General features: G+C 39.0%; 2 protein-coding genes across 2 annotated transcripts in view; one reads left to right on the top strand and one right to left on the bottom strand.

The window, feature by feature from the left end:
- cnksr2a (connector enhancer of kinase suppressor of Ras 2a) overlaps nucleotides 1-15139 on the top strand; it is a 70717-nt gene extending 55578 nt beyond the window's left edge. The window contains exons 15-24 of the mRNA XM_034108623.2: nucleotides 3159-3334; nucleotides 4607-4680; nucleotides 4806-4877; nucleotides 5686-5753; nucleotides 5834-5931; nucleotides 6390-6605; nucleotides 7251-7392; nucleotides 7977-8201; nucleotides 8839-9026; nucleotides 11120-15139. Coding sequence (XP_033964514.1) covers nucleotides 3159-3334; nucleotides 4607-4680; nucleotides 4806-4877; nucleotides 5686-5753; nucleotides 5834-5931; nucleotides 6390-6605; nucleotides 7251-7392; nucleotides 7977-8201; nucleotides 8839-9026; nucleotides 11120-11317 — 1457 coding nt within the window. The 3' untranslated portion in view covers nucleotides 11318-15139. The remainder of the gene's footprint in view (nucleotides 1-3158; nucleotides 3335-4606; nucleotides 4681-4805; nucleotides 4878-5685; nucleotides 5754-5833; nucleotides 5932-6389; nucleotides 6606-7250; nucleotides 7393-7976; nucleotides 8202-8838; nucleotides 9027-11119) is intronic.
- On the bottom strand, nucleotides 14393-18762 carry LOC117465667 (kelch-like protein 34). Its single transcript, XM_034108625.2, has one exon. The coding sequence runs from the start codon at nucleotides 18114-18116 to the stop codon at nucleotides 16317-16319; it is 1800 nt and encodes a 599-aa protein (XP_033964516.1). The 5' UTR covers nucleotides 18117-18762; the 3' UTR covers nucleotides 14393-16316.
- Nucleotides 18763-19015: the final 253 nt, after the last annotated feature.

Genomic DNA, 19015 nt, shown 5'->3' with positions numbered 1-19015 from the left:
TTTAGAAATGCTCAATCGAACACAGGGCCTATCATTACACATGGAGATACTGTATGCTACTTGGACCTTTTATTGAGAGTCCATACCATGGTCCACAGAGTTGAAAATACAGTTAATAATTAACCATGTATTGACATTGCAATCATTTATACCTCTGTGGTTGTCAAATGTTTATCATAATAATTATTAAAGCATTAAAGCAAGGTTAGGGAGTTTTTTGGAAAGGGCAAAAAAATAACTGAATCCAAAAAAACAGCCCCTCTCTCTGCCCTAACCCCCTACCACAAGACTAGCATGGGCATATGCACATGCTTCATAAAGTAATATGTACTAGTAGGGGAGAGTGATGTAAGATGAGCCAATTTGTACTTATGTTGTACTCTAGGGAAGGAAACATTAGATGGAAGTCAAATGACAGCAACAACCTTTACTTCAGGATCTCTTCTGTCAATCAAAAGTATACTGTAATAATCTATGGTAATAATGCATCTATCACAAAGGGCCATGAAAATATGATTTCTTAAAAAAACTGGTCTTGTGGCTTCACTTAAGTTGATTTATTGAACCATCTAGGGCAGTTCTGGGATATATATTTTTTAAATCCTCTGGAGCAGAGAGATGAGCTGTGGATTATTGTTATTGATTAATGCATCAGTGTGTTTTAGGGTCAAAAACACTAAACTCACAACTTAAAATGAAAGCGTTTAGTTTATTTAATAAAAGAGCACATGTGCAATGTGAAAAGTGACAGTAGATATAGATTAGTTGCAATTTGGTTTTTCACCTTGAATTTCAGTACAATGGTAGGGGAAACACTGATCTACATGGATTTTGCTCTGATGGATTTTCCACCCTTGCCCTCAGTGGCTGCTCTCTCCATCTCCTCAGTCTTTCTCTTGGACATTCTTGGCATGAAGAATTTACAAAGTAAAACTATGTTAAAATAGAATTTTATACTACAGAGACTTACTTAACTTTAGCACCTCATGGGGGGTTAAGCTCAAACACTGGTTCAGTTTACCCCACAGCATGTGGCTCACTTTTCCCCAAAGCCACTTTTTGGGGAAAAAAAGCTGTCTAGCTTAGTCATTCATGCTTATCGTTAGCTAAATGATTCACATGGTTTTACACCATGATAAATAACCAACATGTTTATTACATATTTTTAGACCTGGATAAATGTGGTTTGACATAACAATAATTATACCTGCCATGTTGAAAATGCACTAAATGTACTTAAGCAAAACATGATATATTGTGAAAAAAACACATTTACCACTTTAACCAGTGATTCTCTCCATCACAGCCAAATTTAAATGATGGGTGCTTCCTGAATGTATGGTCACATGACCACAAATGTGCACAGTTCCCTAGATAAAGGGAGTGTGTCAACTTACCCACTGGCTCATTTGACCCCACTCTCCCCTACTATTCATAATCCCCATTGTGATGTGATCCTGACATTGTTATGAACAGACAATTAGAATTGTTTTGTTTTATTTCAATTAGTATAACAACATTTTATCTTCATATCTTTATATTTACTTTTCTGATATCTACAGAAAAACAAATGCATTTTGAATGTTTTATTGTATATGCTGTATTTGTTGTTTGTTTCGCCAATACATAACCTTCAAAATAATGTAAAAAGTTAGAGCCTTTAACCGTCACTGTTCAAAAGCGATACTCAAAACTATCTTGTGTGTATGAATGATCAGATATAGATATTTTTAAATATGAATGCCCTGAAATAACCTTTGAGTGGCCATTGTCTGCCTTGAGTGAAGACGTCAGAGGAAGTGCAGACAAGTTTTCTCTCAGTACATTGGAACAGTTATTATGAAAAGTTTGCCTAATGAGGCTGCATAAAACTGCCGATCTCAGCTTTAAGTCTCCACAACATCAATTCATAGTGAGAACAAATCTTTTTGATCACATTTTTGTGCTGAGAACCAATTTGCATTTAACACATCATGCTCATTACTCTGATTTTCACGAGTCCAGACCAAACTGCAAGGCAAGGCATCTTTACATCTTCTACATACTGTACAACTAGTCCTGTTGACTACGTTATTTTAAGTGTGATATCTTCAATCAGACAAGATCATTGTTCAGGTCATTGGTATGTTTAATTGTTTGTGTTTAAGAACATTTTAAATCCCCTTAATCCTTCTGCTTTTGTTTTGATGGTTTTACTCCCTACAGTTTGTGTATTCTCTCCAACTTCCTGGTATCAGTTTATTGGCCTTTTATTTTTTTCAATCACACTATCATGAATCAACATGTTGGAAGTGATTTTCCTTCACTTGTTTTACCATCTGCCATCGCGAGAAGCTTTGGAAGCTTTAGCGCCATCTGCACATTTCCGCGCAACAGCTTTGTTTGTTTACAGCAATTAAACCAAAGTTTGAAAATGAATGTGATGATTATTATTTAGTAATTGTTTTAAGTGCTTGGAGTAGCCCCCTTGTCAAATATGTAATGATATACTTGTTATTCTTTTTGGTCCTTGTCTGAGACAGTGGCTTGAATGAGAGTCTCTCTTGAAACCGACATTACATGTGTGATGATATCTTTAATTGTGGAGCTGCTGCAAAGAAAATAGTTGGAAAAATCGAAGACACCTTTGCACATGTTCAGGATGTAGTTAACTCTTTATCAGAGAGTATAACGTACAGAGTCTCTTATGACTTCAAGCTTTTCACACTGTTCGCGCTTTGGTTTGTAGTAGAGGGTTGTTTTTTTAAGAGATACATTCAACAGGGATCTTTCCATTGCTTTAGTCTAGATAAAAGTGGGATATTGAATTGCTTTCGCATTTAATGTTGTTAAACTTTTGCACAATATAAGTTTCTCTGCAGCCGTAACCGGGAGACAAGTGTGTTGTGAAAAATGTTACAGTGCTTTTGTGCCAGAAGTAAAGATAATTTGTATTAAATACCTCTTACCTTAATGCAGTGCAGCAGTGTTCAGTCAAACCCAGAGACTAAACTGTTAGCTAGAATTATTGCACTATTAGGATGTGGCATTTTATAACTGATTCACACTACTTTAAGAGATTGAGCACTTACAAGCCATGTATCTTGCTTTGAATTCTCGCTTATTTCATTTTTCTGATTTATATTCCTGTCCGTCATGCATCCTCTGTGTTGTTACAGGAAGAAGTTTGGCCTCTCTGAGTCGGAGGCGTGTTTCCTGCAAGGCGCTGGGCAGAGGAGACTGCGAGGGCTGGCTGTGGAGAAAGAGAGATGCGAAGGGTTACTTTTCTCACAAATGGAAGAAATACTGGTTTGTTCTGAAGGACAACTGCCTGTACTGGTACATCAATGAGGAGGTGAGTCATGTTTTTTATTTTTTATTATCTTTTCCAGCCTCTTAGTTAGTTTTTGTTTTGAAACTGAAATATATTTTAAGTAGCAGTCTTCAACAAGTGTCACGCACTTCATAGTTTTTAAGAGTGAATATGAAACAAAGAGCCAATGATGACATTTTTCTTTGATTTCTGCTTTGGGTAACTTATATGGAGCTTTGGACTATTTTTGGTTTTTAGTTAGTTTAGGTCAAAGTTTAAGCTTAACACATACCTTTAATTTAATACCAAATACCTGCAAAACCAACATCCGCCTCAGCCAGACTATCTGTTTAATACTAATTAGCAATTGTTAACATGCTTACATAACTGAGATGGTCACATTTGAGCATTTAGCTTAAACAACAGAGCTCTTGCTATCTATGGTATTTACAGCAATACACAATCAATCCTTGGGGAAAACCAGCAAGATGTTCCCTGCGTAGCTGGTTGAGGTAAAATCTATTAGCATTCCATAACAAATTAGTTTGAGGGTTTAGGATTGGGATGGGTCATTGTTCAGAAAATAAGATCTGATGAGAAACGTCGAAGTGTGTCTACATGCTATCCCTTAATTTGAACCACACTACTGTTCTTGGCAAGAAACCCTTTCAGCTGGTTAAGGTTAATGCAATTGATTGAGATGAGGCATTGACCTCAAATGATTAAAGTTAGGGGAGGCGTGTGGTGCAGTGGTTTGTGCGTTCGTATTCGGATCAGGGGGTCACAGGTTCAAACCCCACTGCAGTCAGCATGTCGTTGTGTCCCTGGGCAACACACTTCACCCCAAATTGCTCCTGTGGGGATTGCCCACAGTATTGAGTATGTAAGTCGCTTTGGATAAAAGCGTCTAACAAGTGACATGTAATGAGAAACGTTGTGTCTACATGTACATCTACATCTACAAGTGTGTCTACATGCTATCCCTTGATTTGAACCACACTACTGTTCTTGGCAAGAAACCCTTTCAGCTGGTTAAGGTTAGTGCAATTGGTTGAGATGAGGCATTGACCTCAAATGATTAAAGTTAGGACATGTTTGTTTCAAAAGATGTAGGAGGCTCATGTGACTTGTTTTGTGTCAGTTTGCGTTTCCTTGAATCTCTACAGGGGAAGTGTGAAATGTTACCACAACCATAGAGCCACAAAAGTCATATTTATGCTGAAAAAACCAGATTGTAAGGAACATTTTCCTTAATTTCTTTCCATTGGCTTATTATATATATATTTCTCCTATTATCTTGTATTTATCTTTTAGGATGAGAAGGCAGAAGGTTTTGTCAGTCTTCCAGAGTTTAAGATTGACCGTGCCAGTGAATGTCGCAAGAAGTAGTAAGTGTGCTACGAAAACTATTGCCTATTGAATTCATGTGTTTACTCCATGTGCAGTTCTATGCTCTCCTGTATACATGTTTCCCTGCACAAATAACCCATTTAATTCTCTCATATCTCTCTAGTGCTTTCAAAGCATGTCACCCCAAGGTCAAGAGTTTCTACTTTGCAGCAGATGGAGTGGATGACATGAACAGGTAAAGCAGCATGGACCACACATGGATGAAGGTTATGCAAAAGTGCAAATTCCCTGCTGGGTGGCATTTGAGCAGTTTCCTGTTAACTATCCACAAAGCACTAAACAACAATGTTTTTTTCTTGATGAAGAGAAGGCCTGATATCAGTGATGTGTATGAAAAACATCATTTTCAAGATATGTTTGCATAGAGGCTCAAGTTTCCACCTGTGCAGAGAACTGTGCTGCAGTTTCAGAATCTACAATAGATAATTGAACCCAATATTTTACAGTATTCCTCAATAGGTTAAATTGCAGTGGAAAGCTGTAACACGTTCTTGCAATTTCTTGGGAGAAATAAGTGTTTAAGCCCTTTGTAATGACTTATTCATGAACCTTTTGAGAAATGTGCTTATCCACTTTCTAGCTTGAGGTGAGATAAGAAGAAGTAATAGTTTAGCTAAGGTTCTCATTACAACCTTTAGCAGGTAAGAGCTAGCCTTCCTAAAATAAATCATAAATTCTTGTTTTTTTAAGATTAAACAAACACAATATTTATTCAAGATTAAACAATCAAACTATAAAAAGAGAGTTGATGGTAGGTGGATATGTTAGCTTTATTAGGACGAAGCCAGGCTAGCTGTTTCCAGTCTGTATGCTAAGCTAAACTAAGCTTACCGTCATTCATGTTATCAATCGTGTCATTTAATTATTGTCAGAAGCAAATTAGCAAATGTCCCAGAGCATTTAACTATTTCTTCATAATGGATGTTATGTGAAAATACAGTATGTGTGATTCACTGCAGCAGGCTGTTCTTCCGCTCTGTTAGATGGCTGAGTCGTCTCAATATGGCTGCCGTGGGCCACGCAGAGCGAGAGAGGATACGTCAGGAGCAGGGTGAGTTATTATATGAGATTAGACATTACAATGGATGCATAGATGGTGGTTCTGACTGTCCATGTGTGGGTTTCCTGAAGATTACTGGAGTGAGAGTGAACATGAGGAGGAAACCACCTCCAGCCCCAAACAGGACAGTCCCCCACCTCCATATGATACCTACCCACGGCCTCCATCAGTGAGTCACACACACACAGCCGTATTACACGCTCATCTGCTGTGCTTGAAGGCAACAATTGAGCTCAGTGCGCTTCCCCAGTTTAAGTTATTGCAAATTAGACTCAAGGGAGTGGTGTGGCACAATTTGGTGTAATTGATGCTATACATTTCCCTCATATTGCTTTGCTCCACATTATATGATTTGTGTTTTTAAAACTACAGCTTTTACAATGCTGTTTTCAGTCAAATAGGCACACACAAGATAATAATATTTGAAATCCTAATAATTAAGAGCCATAAAAACCCTTTGGTGGTTGCCTTTTCAACAAAAACACATTACTTCTTTTGCCTTTCTGTTGTGTTTATTTCTTTCTCTTTCAAATAGGCTACTTATTCAATGATAATTGTAACCCTTCGTCAGGAGTGTCATTACAATCGATTGAGACACCATTTTATTCCTTCCTCTTTCTCTATCAGATGAGTGCCTATATGGAAGGCCGAACTCGACTGTCTTCTACAGAGACGTGTCGTTCTCGCTCTTCTCAGGAGGACTTTCTCTGTGGCGACCCCCCCGGGTTGGCTGCAGAGCCACAGTACCACCCTGGCTCTCTAGGGGGAGGCACTACACACAGTGGGAGGAAACCAGGGGGCAGCAGCAGCAGCGACATGCAGTACAGATGTGATACTGTGGAGGTGCGTCTTGGTCTATCAAAAGTGATATATCACAACAATTCATATTGTGCGCCCTCTTCCTTTAGCACCACCATCAGGCCAAACTGTAGCTGTCTTATAACCTAATTTAGAAAATGAACTCAATATGAGATTTGAGAGTTGAACACAATGTAATTAAATTAAGTTATTGCCACACAAAAAGCTGATTCATCCTACCAGTAGGGACTACCAGTAGAGATTGGATTTGAACTACTACTTTTGTTCCTGACAGAATGTGACTACCAGTCTCTTAATTGTAATGTGTTTTTCATGGAGTGAGTGAAGTAAAGCATCTACATCAGAATAATTTGTTTTGTCAAAAATAATTGTACGACTAAAAAGCTTTTGTGAATAAGATACGAGCGCTTTCAAACTAGAGTGTTTATTGCGATCCCCAGTTACTTCCTTGGGTCCCAAGTCATCAATGTCTGCACAACTCTAAATACATTAAACAATACATTTACAATGACTCTTGGATAATGCTAGTCAAAGATTTACCATGATACACATGGATGGTTTTTCTCTTTTAGTCTATAATCTGGTCAGTCAGAAACTCTACATAAGAATAAGAAGTTAATAAAATGTATGACTAACATTACTGATTGTCTCCGTTACTGTTTGTCGTAGTACCGATCCAGTCCCGCAGGGGGCAGCAGTGAGACGGGGTCTCCAGGCCGCTCTTCCTCGTCTCAGAGACGTTCCTGGCAGGACCTGATTGAGACACCGTTAACTGAGGCGGGACTGCACTACCTTCAAACTGGACCTCTAGGTAGCATACAAACCAGAAGATGAATCCATTTTTAGATAAATTGCTTGAGTCGATATTATTTTAGCGTGACCTGAATCTACTAGTAACAAGCCGGAGGGCTTGTGCCTCTCCTGTGTCACAGAGCCCGATATAGCCGGATATTTGACACTGATAAATAGATAGGGCAGGTTTTCTATCACTGCTGCCATTTGCATCATTGGTGGTCTTCCTCCAAAGAGAGCATTGCTCCAATGAGAATATAACACACGATATATGTTTAAAAATGTTGTGTTTGTCTCATAATTCTGCACAAAATGTATGAATTGAAGAGTTGATGAAGAAGGTTTATGTTGGATAATAAACATCCTTAGTTGTTTCTACTTAATATTTTTCTTAATAATATTTAAGATATATTTGGATAAAAAAAAAGCGTCAGCTAAATGAAATGTGTATATATATATATCTGGTGTGAGTTGTATTTGTACAGATTTGATGTGTGTATAGAGCTCTATATTCTCAATAAGCAATACAATCAAAAGCTAATTGTTTATGTTGCTTTAAAAGAACAAAAACAATTGAACTTTGTTCTTATCTCTACGTTACAGAGGACGCCGTGTTTGCTGAGCCTAGTCCAGTAATCGGGAGTATGATGGCCGGAGCTGTTTACACTCTTCCTGCTCAGAGGAATGTCCCGTTGCCCATGGCGATGACAAGGCTAATTCCTATGGCAACCAAGGGAGGGAAACCCCGCAGTTTCACATTGCCACGAGATAGCAACCTACACACACTCCTCACGCCCCCTGCGAAAGAAGAACAGCAAACACACAACAGTGAGTAATCAGGAACATACGACGTGTACTGTGTTACCTGTGGATGGATAGAAGAAGAAGTAGCTTTGCGTTGTGTGGGCGGATGGATGTCAGGAAAGAGCAAAAAAGGCAGAATGTGTCTCACATTGACTGACAGCCACTAGAGATTGAAAAAAGTACTTTTTTTTTGTTGAAGATGTTGACGTCAGTAAAGGTGCCATAAATAAAAACGCTCTCAGGCAGGCACATTTCCATTTAAATCATCAGTATCGAGTTACATACATTCCAGTAATACACTCATCTAATGAGGCTAATGAGAGAACGGTGCCAAGATGAGCCCAGCGGCGTAAAGAGAGAAAAGTGCCAAACTAAAATAGTAAACAATTCAATATAATATCCATGTGATTTTTCATTTCCTCAGTTTAGTAGAGGAAGAACTTTTTCATCATTAATAACATGTCATTATTCAGTAGAAGGGTCATTGAGGTGTGTGCTTCTGTCCTCCAGTGGTTGCTGTGAGATACAACACAATTTCATACGATTCTGACGCTCTTTAGCTCTTAGCTTCAAAGTGTTTGACAACAGTAAATTAAATAGCGCAGAAGGGTTTAAATCATTATTAGGTGTGTGATTTGGTCTTTCTTTCGACTGTCTGAAGGCGGCAGCGAGGGTGCATCCCTGGGCGACCTGTTCCGAGCGTGTGAGCAGGGCGGGGTCTGTCCACTGGGTCGGGGGTCAGACTCCAGAGGTCAGTCAGAGTGCAGGCAGTCCTTCCTCCGACGGGCCGCAGACCCTCAGCTCAACGAGCGCCTTCACCGCCTCCGCATCCTGACATCCACCCTGAAGGTTGGTTCACCCGTGTGCAGGACATATACAAACATAAATGTGCATAAACACACATAAGCATATATACTGTATAGACCAAAGCAAATTCCTCATATGTGTAAACCTACTTACTTACGATTCTGATTCTGATATACATGGATTTGTATCACTTAAGCTGCTACACCAAAGTAAGAATTAATTGGCATTTTCAAATGCCCTTTGACGTCGTTGATATTTTTTATGCAAATCAAATCTGGTAAGATTTTAATTTAGGTTATGATCAATTAGATTTGGCGACACAACGCATTTTTTAACAAAGTCAAAGAAAAATGAATACAGCCAGGATGTTCTGATGCAACTGCAGCTCCTGATCTAACATCTCACAATGGCTGCTCCCACTTGTTGCATTACTTCCTGCAACATTTATTAGAGAAACTTTGGCAAATAAGGCTTAAAATGACCATTTACTGTCAACATCAATCCCGGCGACAATTGATTCGCTTCTTGAATGCTTTTTTTTTTATGTAGTCGTTTCTGAAATAATTATCTTTGGTCAGTTGTGTCTTTTTACTTTGCGTGGTGTCAACTGTCCCAGTCTGTGTCCTCGGTTTGGTTTGCTTGTTATACCGCCATGTGGCATTTTGCTATAGGAACAGTGGTAATGTTTCGGGGCTGAGTGCCTGTGAATGGCTTTTTTCTGTGGCTGTTTTCCATTTTGTCTCTATAGAGTTTGTATCTTTGTTGTTTCTCCGTTTACGTGGGCGGGAATGTTGGCAAGGGCCTTTGTTGCTTGTTCGTGTAGCTACAACAGCTTTTTTCAAGGGTCTGTGACTTTGTTAGCCCGTGTCTGATGATACAGGTTGGGAGGAGGAGCTTACATGTTTGTCCCCTGTCTGGCATCTCTCTGGCATACACTACGTTTTTTGGGGAGAGTTTTGGATAAAACGTCTGTCAAATAATGAGAGCATAAAGGAGACAGCATAGTCCTTCATGTGACCCTGGTAAACCATAAACTGCTGTTTGCAAGGTATGAGGTTGTGTGTGTGTGTGTGTGTGTGTGTGTGTGTGTGTGTGTGTGTGTGTGTGTGTGTGTGTGTGTGTGTGTGTGTGTGTGTGTGTGTGTGTGTGTGTGTGTGTGTGTGTGTGTGTGTGTGTGTGTGTGTGTGTGTGTGTGTGTGTGTGTGTGTGTGTGTGTGTGTGTGTGTGTGTGTGTGTGTGTGTGTGTGTGTGTGTGTGTGTGTGTGTGTGTGTGTGTTCAGGCAGCAGTGACTTATCCGCAGTGGTTGCTGTGGAAACAGCAAAGGAACATTTTCTCTCTGTCTGTAATATGCTGAAATTGAACTGAAACAACAAACTACAATCTAGTAGTGGAATGGTTCGCTGCACATTTACTCACATACTGTACTTAAGGACAGATTTGAGGTCATCAATTAATCAAAAATACTTTATCAGTCCAAGGGAGAAATACGATTTTGTGAGCATTGCACCATATTCTTATATGGTTAGATTATATTACCTATATATTATATCTATATATATGATATACACTTATACATCATACTTTTGCTTTTACTTCGAATGTCGATTTCAAAAGAAAGTGTTATAGTTTTACTTTACTACATTTACAGCTTGAGATACCTATCAAATTATATTTTTTCCATACAAAATACATAAAATGCTTATACAATATGATGTCAATTCTTATACATTATATAAATTAAGCTACTTAACACTGTTTATAGGTGCAGTTGGAATAATTAGTTGGTTTTTCAGTTAGTTGATTGACAGGAAATAACTGGCAACTATTTTATTTGAACCCAAACCAGTACTGGCTCATCTAAAAAAACAAGTGAGTGATCATAAATAACCCTTCCATATTTCACGAAAAAGCATTTGAGTAGTTGTAGTTGTCAAACTCTCCAGAATAAATTATCTCAAATCAAAATGGTCGTCCTTAGTGAAAAAATGTGTGAGTTCTTCCCAAAACTTAATGTATCCCATTAAGTGTGTGTCTTGCTTTACGTGTGTCTGCGTTTAAAAGTTTAGTGCTTAGAATTATAAAGCACGAGAAAATGACCCCACCCCCTTCCTGTGTTTCTGCATCCCCCCCATAGGACAGGGAGGGGGAGCTAGCGCTGATTGACAGGCTGTTGACCAATCCCCAGCTGTCGTCGGCAGAGTTCCAGGAGTGGAAAAGAGCCTATCAGGAGCTGTTCTCTCAGGAGCCAGACTCAACCACTGAATCAGACCCCGGCCCGCCCCTCACCCCCTCACTCTCTCACACACACTCGTACATTGAGACCCACGTCTGATGAGTTAACACACACGTTTGAGTTGCTCCGCAAGAAGCAGATGTTTTGATGTGACAGGGTTGCGATCAGTGATGGACTTTGTTAAAAGAGGAGAGTAAGGTCTTGAAATCCTTATACGCTTTCAGCTGTCAAAGTGTCAAAGTTCAACATGACAACTTTCTGAGGAGAAGCCTGTGTGGCCCTCATGTCACATACATCTACGAGCTGATTGGTTAAGCCACTCCGGCTGGCTCAGGGGTGAACCATAAACCGATTATTACATGTTGGCTTTTGTGCTCTTTAAATACTTACTTTAGACAACTTTCCTCAGTTTGTTTCTCCTGATGGACAGAGACCAGAAAAGTATATTCATGAGCCACCATTACCAGTATTTCAAAATGTTTGTTGTGCCATGTATATACCAACTGCACATAGCCTCATTAACAGTCTAATAGCCACAGAGTGACATGCATTGTATTCTGTCAAGCCTTATACTTGATGTCTATGATTGTCTTTTCTGTACAGTGAATATTACAACATAGAGGATTAGCACAGGGTTTTTTCAATTAATTAGTTTCAGTTTCTATCTTGTTATAGAGACTTTAGTTGTGCTGGTTTGGTATAATTACGTACTGTACTTTGCTGGGCTGGACATGAAGCATGCACATTCAAGAGCCTCCTGGTATAGAACCCATTTAAAGGAAAAGTCTACCCTAAAAACTCTTTAAACACCGCTTTCAAACAGCCAGTAATTACTTGTTTTCTTGCACAAAAAGGATATGAGGCCAGTTTCCGTATCATACTGTCACTTAATGTTCACTGTCAGTATTATTTTACTTCAACAAAGTTTTGTTAATGGTAAAATCTTGATACCATTCATTTAATTTAACATCAACCTCCTTTAATTTTTTTCAATGTCTTTTTTACATATTTTTGGAGACTGCAACAACATTGATTCTTATCTAATTTCAGTCTATTAGACTCCTTTCTTTTATAAAATAAAAGATGCAATTTTATATTTATACGGGCAAAAAAGGAACATATTTGATTTGTCTAATTCATACATTACATTTCTCATATTTACTCATATTGCCAACCCACATAACCTATTCATTAACACAATGTATACTGGAGTCTGTTGAGGTAAAATACAAAGTTTGAACACCATGATATTTTTTTGAATTTGTATTTCATTTTAGAAGGCCCCACTTGAGTGCAGACAAGATGGCATGCATTTTACATGCAGGAAATACTTTCAAAGGGGAAATTTTTTTTAATATAATTTTTTGCTCTAATAGGCAACCTTACTTTAACACTTGAAATGTGGTTACAATGAAAACTACAATTTTACGAGTCAACATAAAGTGGATGGTTTATTCCGGTTGTCATAGAAAGTCATCCTATGAAACACTTAACCACTCTTAATAGGCAAAGAAAATCACAAAATAAGTCCTAAAAGTTTCTGAACATCCACGATTATTCATATTTGATATATAATATAACGGTGTCTCTTGGGTGAATTGTTCCTTAGATACCATTGGGCTCCTGCATTTTGCATGCCATTAAGAGAATATAAGGACATGTTTCCATAGGAAATGAAATATGGAGCTATTAAAAAATATATCAGTTTGTTATTTGTACGCTGCTGCCAAGTGTCTCAATACTCAGAGACAATGCACAAAACTATGAAAGCAATCATACACACAAATAGAGACAAGCACACACAATAATAAACACACATGTTGACAGTTTGAATGCTCTACAGTATCCGTGCTGCTGCCAGTAGTTGGTTGTAGTAGCATGTCTTTGTTGTAGAATGTAGATAAACACGATATTCCTTTTCTGTTTTTGTGTTTGAAATCTCTAGATACAGTAGGTCTCTCTTTATAGAGTGCAAACTAAGTGTCTTGGATAGTGTTCTCTAATTATATCAGTTTTTTGGAAAGTTGAGTAAAGATTATTTAATCGATGTTCAATTTATAAATTACAGTAACATAACAGTATTCATTTATCATTCTAACTGTTCTGTCGGAAAGGGGTGGATCAATAAAATGTGGTCGTTTGGATAAGGGTGTATTTGTGGTTTGTTTTTGCTTCAGTGAAAGAGAGGAGGTTGACAGGATGATGAGCACCGATAACAGCTGTTGTATCTTCTCTGTCAACAAGGGAGGAAGAGAGCGAGTCAATGACAAACCAGATCCTTTGGTTTAGAAACTCTACTCTGCTGCTTCTCCCAATTGACCAATCCTAATCCCTGCCAATCCGTCAATAGTACCACAGCTGAACGAAACTTGGGCCACTGCAATACAACTTTTCTAAAACCTGCCTCATTGAGTTGAACATTTTGTCACTATAACAACAACTTCTGACACAGTTTTAAAGTGATTTCAGATAGGGAGTGATTGACTCACCTAGTAGTTAATTTTCATTATGGCGTGGGCGCGATCCCATGACACTGTCCCGCTGCCAAAATAGAAATTAGCTTGTTTTTTGCCACGAGCAGTGCAAGTACTACCTGTCTATTCACATCTTTACAGATATAGTTACACTTGGTGCATGCAATACCAAAAAGTTACTTACATTAACTGTAGTGACAGAAATATATCTGTGTAGATCGAAAGGAGACTGTAATATTCCTCAAAGTATATGCATTTTAGTTTCCCTCCAACACCATTCAAATTAATTTAGATTCAGACCCAGAACATAGGCTCAGTAGCTGACATCGACAACAGAAAATCCTCAAAAATGCTCAAATATCTTTAAGAAAGATAACTAAGGGTGGATGCTGTTGTTCCAACAGTAATTGCCTTCTGTTTTAGAATGAGTTACATAACAAATGTAGATCTGTAAATAAAAGGATGCTACTGTCTTCAGATAACTCAGGTTATTGAAATAGAGATACAGTAAACAGACAGGGAGCTTATCACTTTTGGAATTCAGTTTTATTGTTTCTTATGGTGAATTTGTATTTTTAACAAAGCTTTTTGTCATTTTTAGATGTTCTTTTACATAAGTATGATAATTACCAATGTGAATATTTAATTGTTGAATGCTGTAAAAAAAAAATACAATCAAATAGAGAAAATGTATAACCAGTTGTCTGTATGTTTAATTTAATAACTTTGCACATTCAAGCTATGATACAATATTTCCGACGTCAATATTCTCTACAGGATGTATAACACCCAAAAAAATTTGAATCCAGCATTACCTTCAAACATATAAAAATGATGACGATATTTATTATGTATTTGGTATTTAGATTAAATAGAAGAAAGTACAATGTTCATGAATAAAGAACTCCCTGCAGGTACCAAGCTATTACCCACAAACTTGCATATGATTTTTTTGCTTGAGCTTTTTCCATTTGTTTGTCAGTGGAAATGGAAAACAAGAGTGAAAAATGTATCTTGATATCCTTGGTTTGCTTTTATTTCTCTATCCATCATTAATAAATCCTAAATGTTTCAATACTAGTAAATAAACAGGAATGTCACATGCATCTAACCCTTATCTTATATTACAAATTCAGCATAGCTTTGCTGTCAAGATGTCCTCCCCCACCTTCATACTTTATCTACTGTTTTGACTTTTCTATTCCCTCTTATGTGATGATAGCCTCCTCCGCAGCCTGACTCAACCTTTTCCTGAATTCTCATTTGTTCGAGAATTCAATTCCCTCCTACTAAATCTTTTTACCCCTCCTCTGCTTGTTCTCATAATCCCCTTTATCTCTCTCCTTAGCTTTTGTTTTTTTCTCCTCTTAGAACACTGTCACATTGGGTATAAACAAAACACCATAACCTTTACCACCTTTCCCTGTTGCTTGTCATTTTTGGTGATCTAGGACATTTTATTACACAGATTAGGTTGGTTATTTTATATAATATATAGTTACATTATATTACCAATATAATCATCATTATCTTATTTCTTTATCATTTTTAGTAAGTATTTAAGATGCCTACTGTTTTTGTTTGAATAATTATGAATGACTGAATACAAATGTAAATAGGAAAGATAGACATTCATTGGCTGTCCTAACATTGGCTATACTAAAATAATATATCAGCAGTTACTGGCTGAAAATCCACTCAATTATTACAAAGTTACTATTGAATACACCATTTAGTTGGTCGCCTGGACTGTGGTTTAGTAGAGTAGAGCAATTGAACACCATCAAAATACATGAAACCAAAATCGTTCCCTTTTTTTTAATTTAATTTAAAATATGAATGACATATTTTCAACAATCTTGTCTCTTTTTCCTTGGAAAGACAGAGAACAGGAATACATCCCTAAATGTCAAACTACTAAAATAAGAAATATTAGATAGAGTAGCTCAGCTTAGCATAGATCAACACTTGATGCAGAAGGAAACGGATAACCTAGCTCTGTCCAAATGTTCCTTTAGAACTCACAAATAAACACAGCCTTGTTTTATAGTAAACCAATGTCACCCCATCTAGTTTCAAATTTGACAGACCAATATGACACTTCAATCAATATTCATAGACTAAGGTAGGTTAGCATTAATGTGGTACGAAGGAAGAAAAGCTAGCCTGGCTTGTTTTGTCAAAGTGAAACATGAACACAATCTGCCTACAAGCTCCTCTAATACTCAAATTGTAGGTGTGATTTGTATAATCCATACAAAAACCAAAGAGTTAAAATAATGCTCAGCTAATGATGTTAAGCTAACGTTAGCTTCATGATTAACAGTCTACAACAGTATCTGGCTTCCCATCAAATTCATAAAAAGAAATAATAAGTAAAAGAGTAAGTTAAGCAAAAATATAAATGTATTTTGAAATGTACTTGTTTTAAATGTTCCTAAATATCCTGGAATAATTGACATCTGTTCTCGTCTATTTAGGCAGGACATTGATTTCATGTCTGAAACTAAATAGTTTTAGTTTCCTTAAAAGTTATCATGTGTGCTCGGTTTTCATAATTTTGAGACCGTTCTGCTATTAGTGAAAATGGTCTCACTTTCATGTTAAAATATATTATGCACTCTTTAGTCTGGTAGCGACAGCAGTGTGCACTCAGTCCCAGTGAGAGGTTTTGGGAGTTGGCTGATCTCTCTCCAATGATCTTTCTTCGTATCGTACTCCAACACACTTTTGACAGTCACCTCTCGTCCATCACTCCATCTCCTTCCACCAAACACCAGCAGATTCCCAGACATCATTGACACCATCCCGTAGTTGAAGGAGCCAATGAGAAGTGGTCGGAGGCGGGTCCAGTTGTCCACCTGTGAATCATATTTTTCAATATCGCAGAAAGGCTCGTACATTCCCAACAAGGCGTAGATTTGGCCTTGGGCGGTTGCTAGACGGTGACTGAACCTGGCGATGGACATTGACGCTCGCTTCTCCCAGACTCTTCCCTTCAGGTCCCAGAACAGTACTTCTCTGCTGCTCTCTCTTTGTTCATCCTGGTAATCACCATGGTTACTACCGTCCTGGTTGCCTGGCAGACCACCTGACACGTAGATGCCGTTATTAAGCACAGCAGAAGCGTGCCCGTAAAGGGGACAAGGCAAAGTTGCTCCTCTTCTCCATGTTCCTGTCGCCATGTCGTAAAACTCAACAGAAGCTACAGAGGTGTGTGTGTTGTCTTCTGGTTGTGTATGTCGTCCCCCGATGACATAAATAGCATCCTCCGCAACGCAGCAGGTGAACTTCTCCCTCCTCTCCCTCATGGACTCTACTGTCTCCCAGCAGTCAAAGCGGGTATCATAGCGCCACACCTGGTTGGATGTTGACACGATGACAGACTTTTTCCCATTCTCATCTCCCTCTTTCACTTCCTCTCCTCCAATCACGAAAAGGAAACCTCCCACTGAGCACACGCAGTGATTTCTCAGTCGGAGTGGGAGACTGGAACTCAGAGATGAAAACGTCCTTCTTCTAGGATCAAACTTCAGCATCTGCTGTTCCGGCCAATCAGGGCTGGATCCTCCACCCACAAGCAGCACACAATTGGGCGAAGCTCTGAGTGTCGACTGTTTGCTTTGTCTGATTGGCTGAGCTGAACCCATCCTGTGGTACTCCAATGCTCGAGTAAGTTGACTTCTGACAAGAGGTGTGGCCATGGCTTTGTGGGTGTGGCTAAGACTGGTGAGGTCAGAGGGGGCTACCAATCCAAAGCGCAGATGACTCAGCAGAAGATTTGATTTCAGCAAAGGGAGGGGCCCATTCATATCCAGCCAATCCAAAGCAAGCTTTATGAGCTCCTGTTCTTTGACACCAGGTATCTCGTCTGCTTCAAGCACAGCCATCAGTGATTGGATATTCAGCCTGAGAAGGTCATCCCTGCTTTCCTGGAGCAATGTCCTCATCTCTATAGCGATGGTTTGATTGGCAGCTTCAAATGCATCTGGGAGGGAGTGATGCTCGGCCAGGTTAGCGTAGCAGCAGCAATTCAAAGGGCTCAAACCATCAGTCATAAAATGCTCGCATATAGACACGGCTGTCTCCACCTGCAAGTACCTGGCTGCTTCCAAGACATCAGGAAGTGACGGTGTTGATATTTTGAGCCAGCCAGAATACAGGAAGTCTAAAATGATGTCTAAACCCTCAGGTGTTATTGCCGGGAGGCTAACGGATCCCGCTAATCTCTCCAAGGTAGTCTCTCCGAACAGAGCCCAAAAATACTCACTGGAGCTGGCTAAAAGGGCACGATGACAAGGGAAACATACACCCCCAGCCTCAAGGACAACATCACACATGTTTGTCTGAGCCCGCAGGCGTTGGAAACCAGAAAGAAGTCCGGTTCTGTGGGAGGAACTGTAGAGGAGGGAGTAGCTATCCATCCAACAGATAAGAATTTAAATGATAAGAGAATGAGAGGGAAATATTCAAAAAGGGTCAAAAGTAGGGCTGGTAAAAGCTTTGTCAGAAGGTAGCAGGAGTGAGAGGGTAGTAAGGACATTGATGAGTGTTATCAAAAAATATGTAGCCCAAAAGCTGCACTAAAAAGGTTTGACAGAAAGAAAATCTGACATTTCTAGCAGAACCGCCTAAGAGGTTGTTGAAAGCAAGGAACAGGAAATGATGAGAAAAAACAAGAGAGCTGAGAGGAAACAAGGGTAAAGTGCGTGTCCTTAGACGAGGTCTCTTCATCTGTGGTTTTGTCCTGCTCTGTCTGCTGTGGCGGGTATATCCATATAACAATGATAGGACGTTTAAAAACTCTCCTCTACAATCGTAAACACAATCCTCTTTTGGCCCTTGCAACTTGTTCCGTCCCATGTCCTTCTGTCTCCTCTTTGATGTCCCAGCTCTGGTGGCTTTGTATTTGTCCGCTGCCCTTTCCTCTGCATCCGGGAGGGAGTATCACCCAAATGCATGCATCCAACATACACACCGACTGAGCAAGCAGATGCATTGATGAACACACACGCACATACACACAGGGAGCCTGGCAGGCTTTTAGTGACTATCCCAGTGGATGAACTCATCGGTGAATACAGCTGCTATAGTCTGCAAACCAAGATTCCAGGGCATGGTTGCCACGGCACCTATCTGTGCCCTGATCGCTAGGCTACAGGAATAGAAACACAGACACTAGACACAGGAAGTTTTGCCAAGCTGTCAAAACATTTTACAAGTGTCAAAAGAAGCATTCAACATTTGGTGTTAGAGTAAGCCATGACTTTATGGTAGGAATTTAAACTTCCTATGACCTGTACTGCTATAAAATGATGCAGAT

Source organism: Pseudochaenichthys georgianus, chromosome 20 (assembly GCF_902827115.2).
Source record: "Pseudochaenichthys georgianus chromosome 20, fPseGeo1.2, whole genome shotgun sequence".
NCBI lineage: Eukaryota > Metazoa > Chordata > Actinopteri > Perciformes > Channichthyidae > Pseudochaenichthys > Pseudochaenichthys georgianus.
Note: the sequence above shows the minus strand (reverse complement) of the source record. Positions and strands in the feature narration are given on the sequence as shown.

What these genes read in the sequence shown, in the direction of transcription:
- LOC117465667 (XM_034108625.2), bottom strand. Translation starts at nt 18,116, where the DNA reads ATGGATAGCTACTCCCTCCTCTACAGTTCCTCCCACAGAACCGGACTT.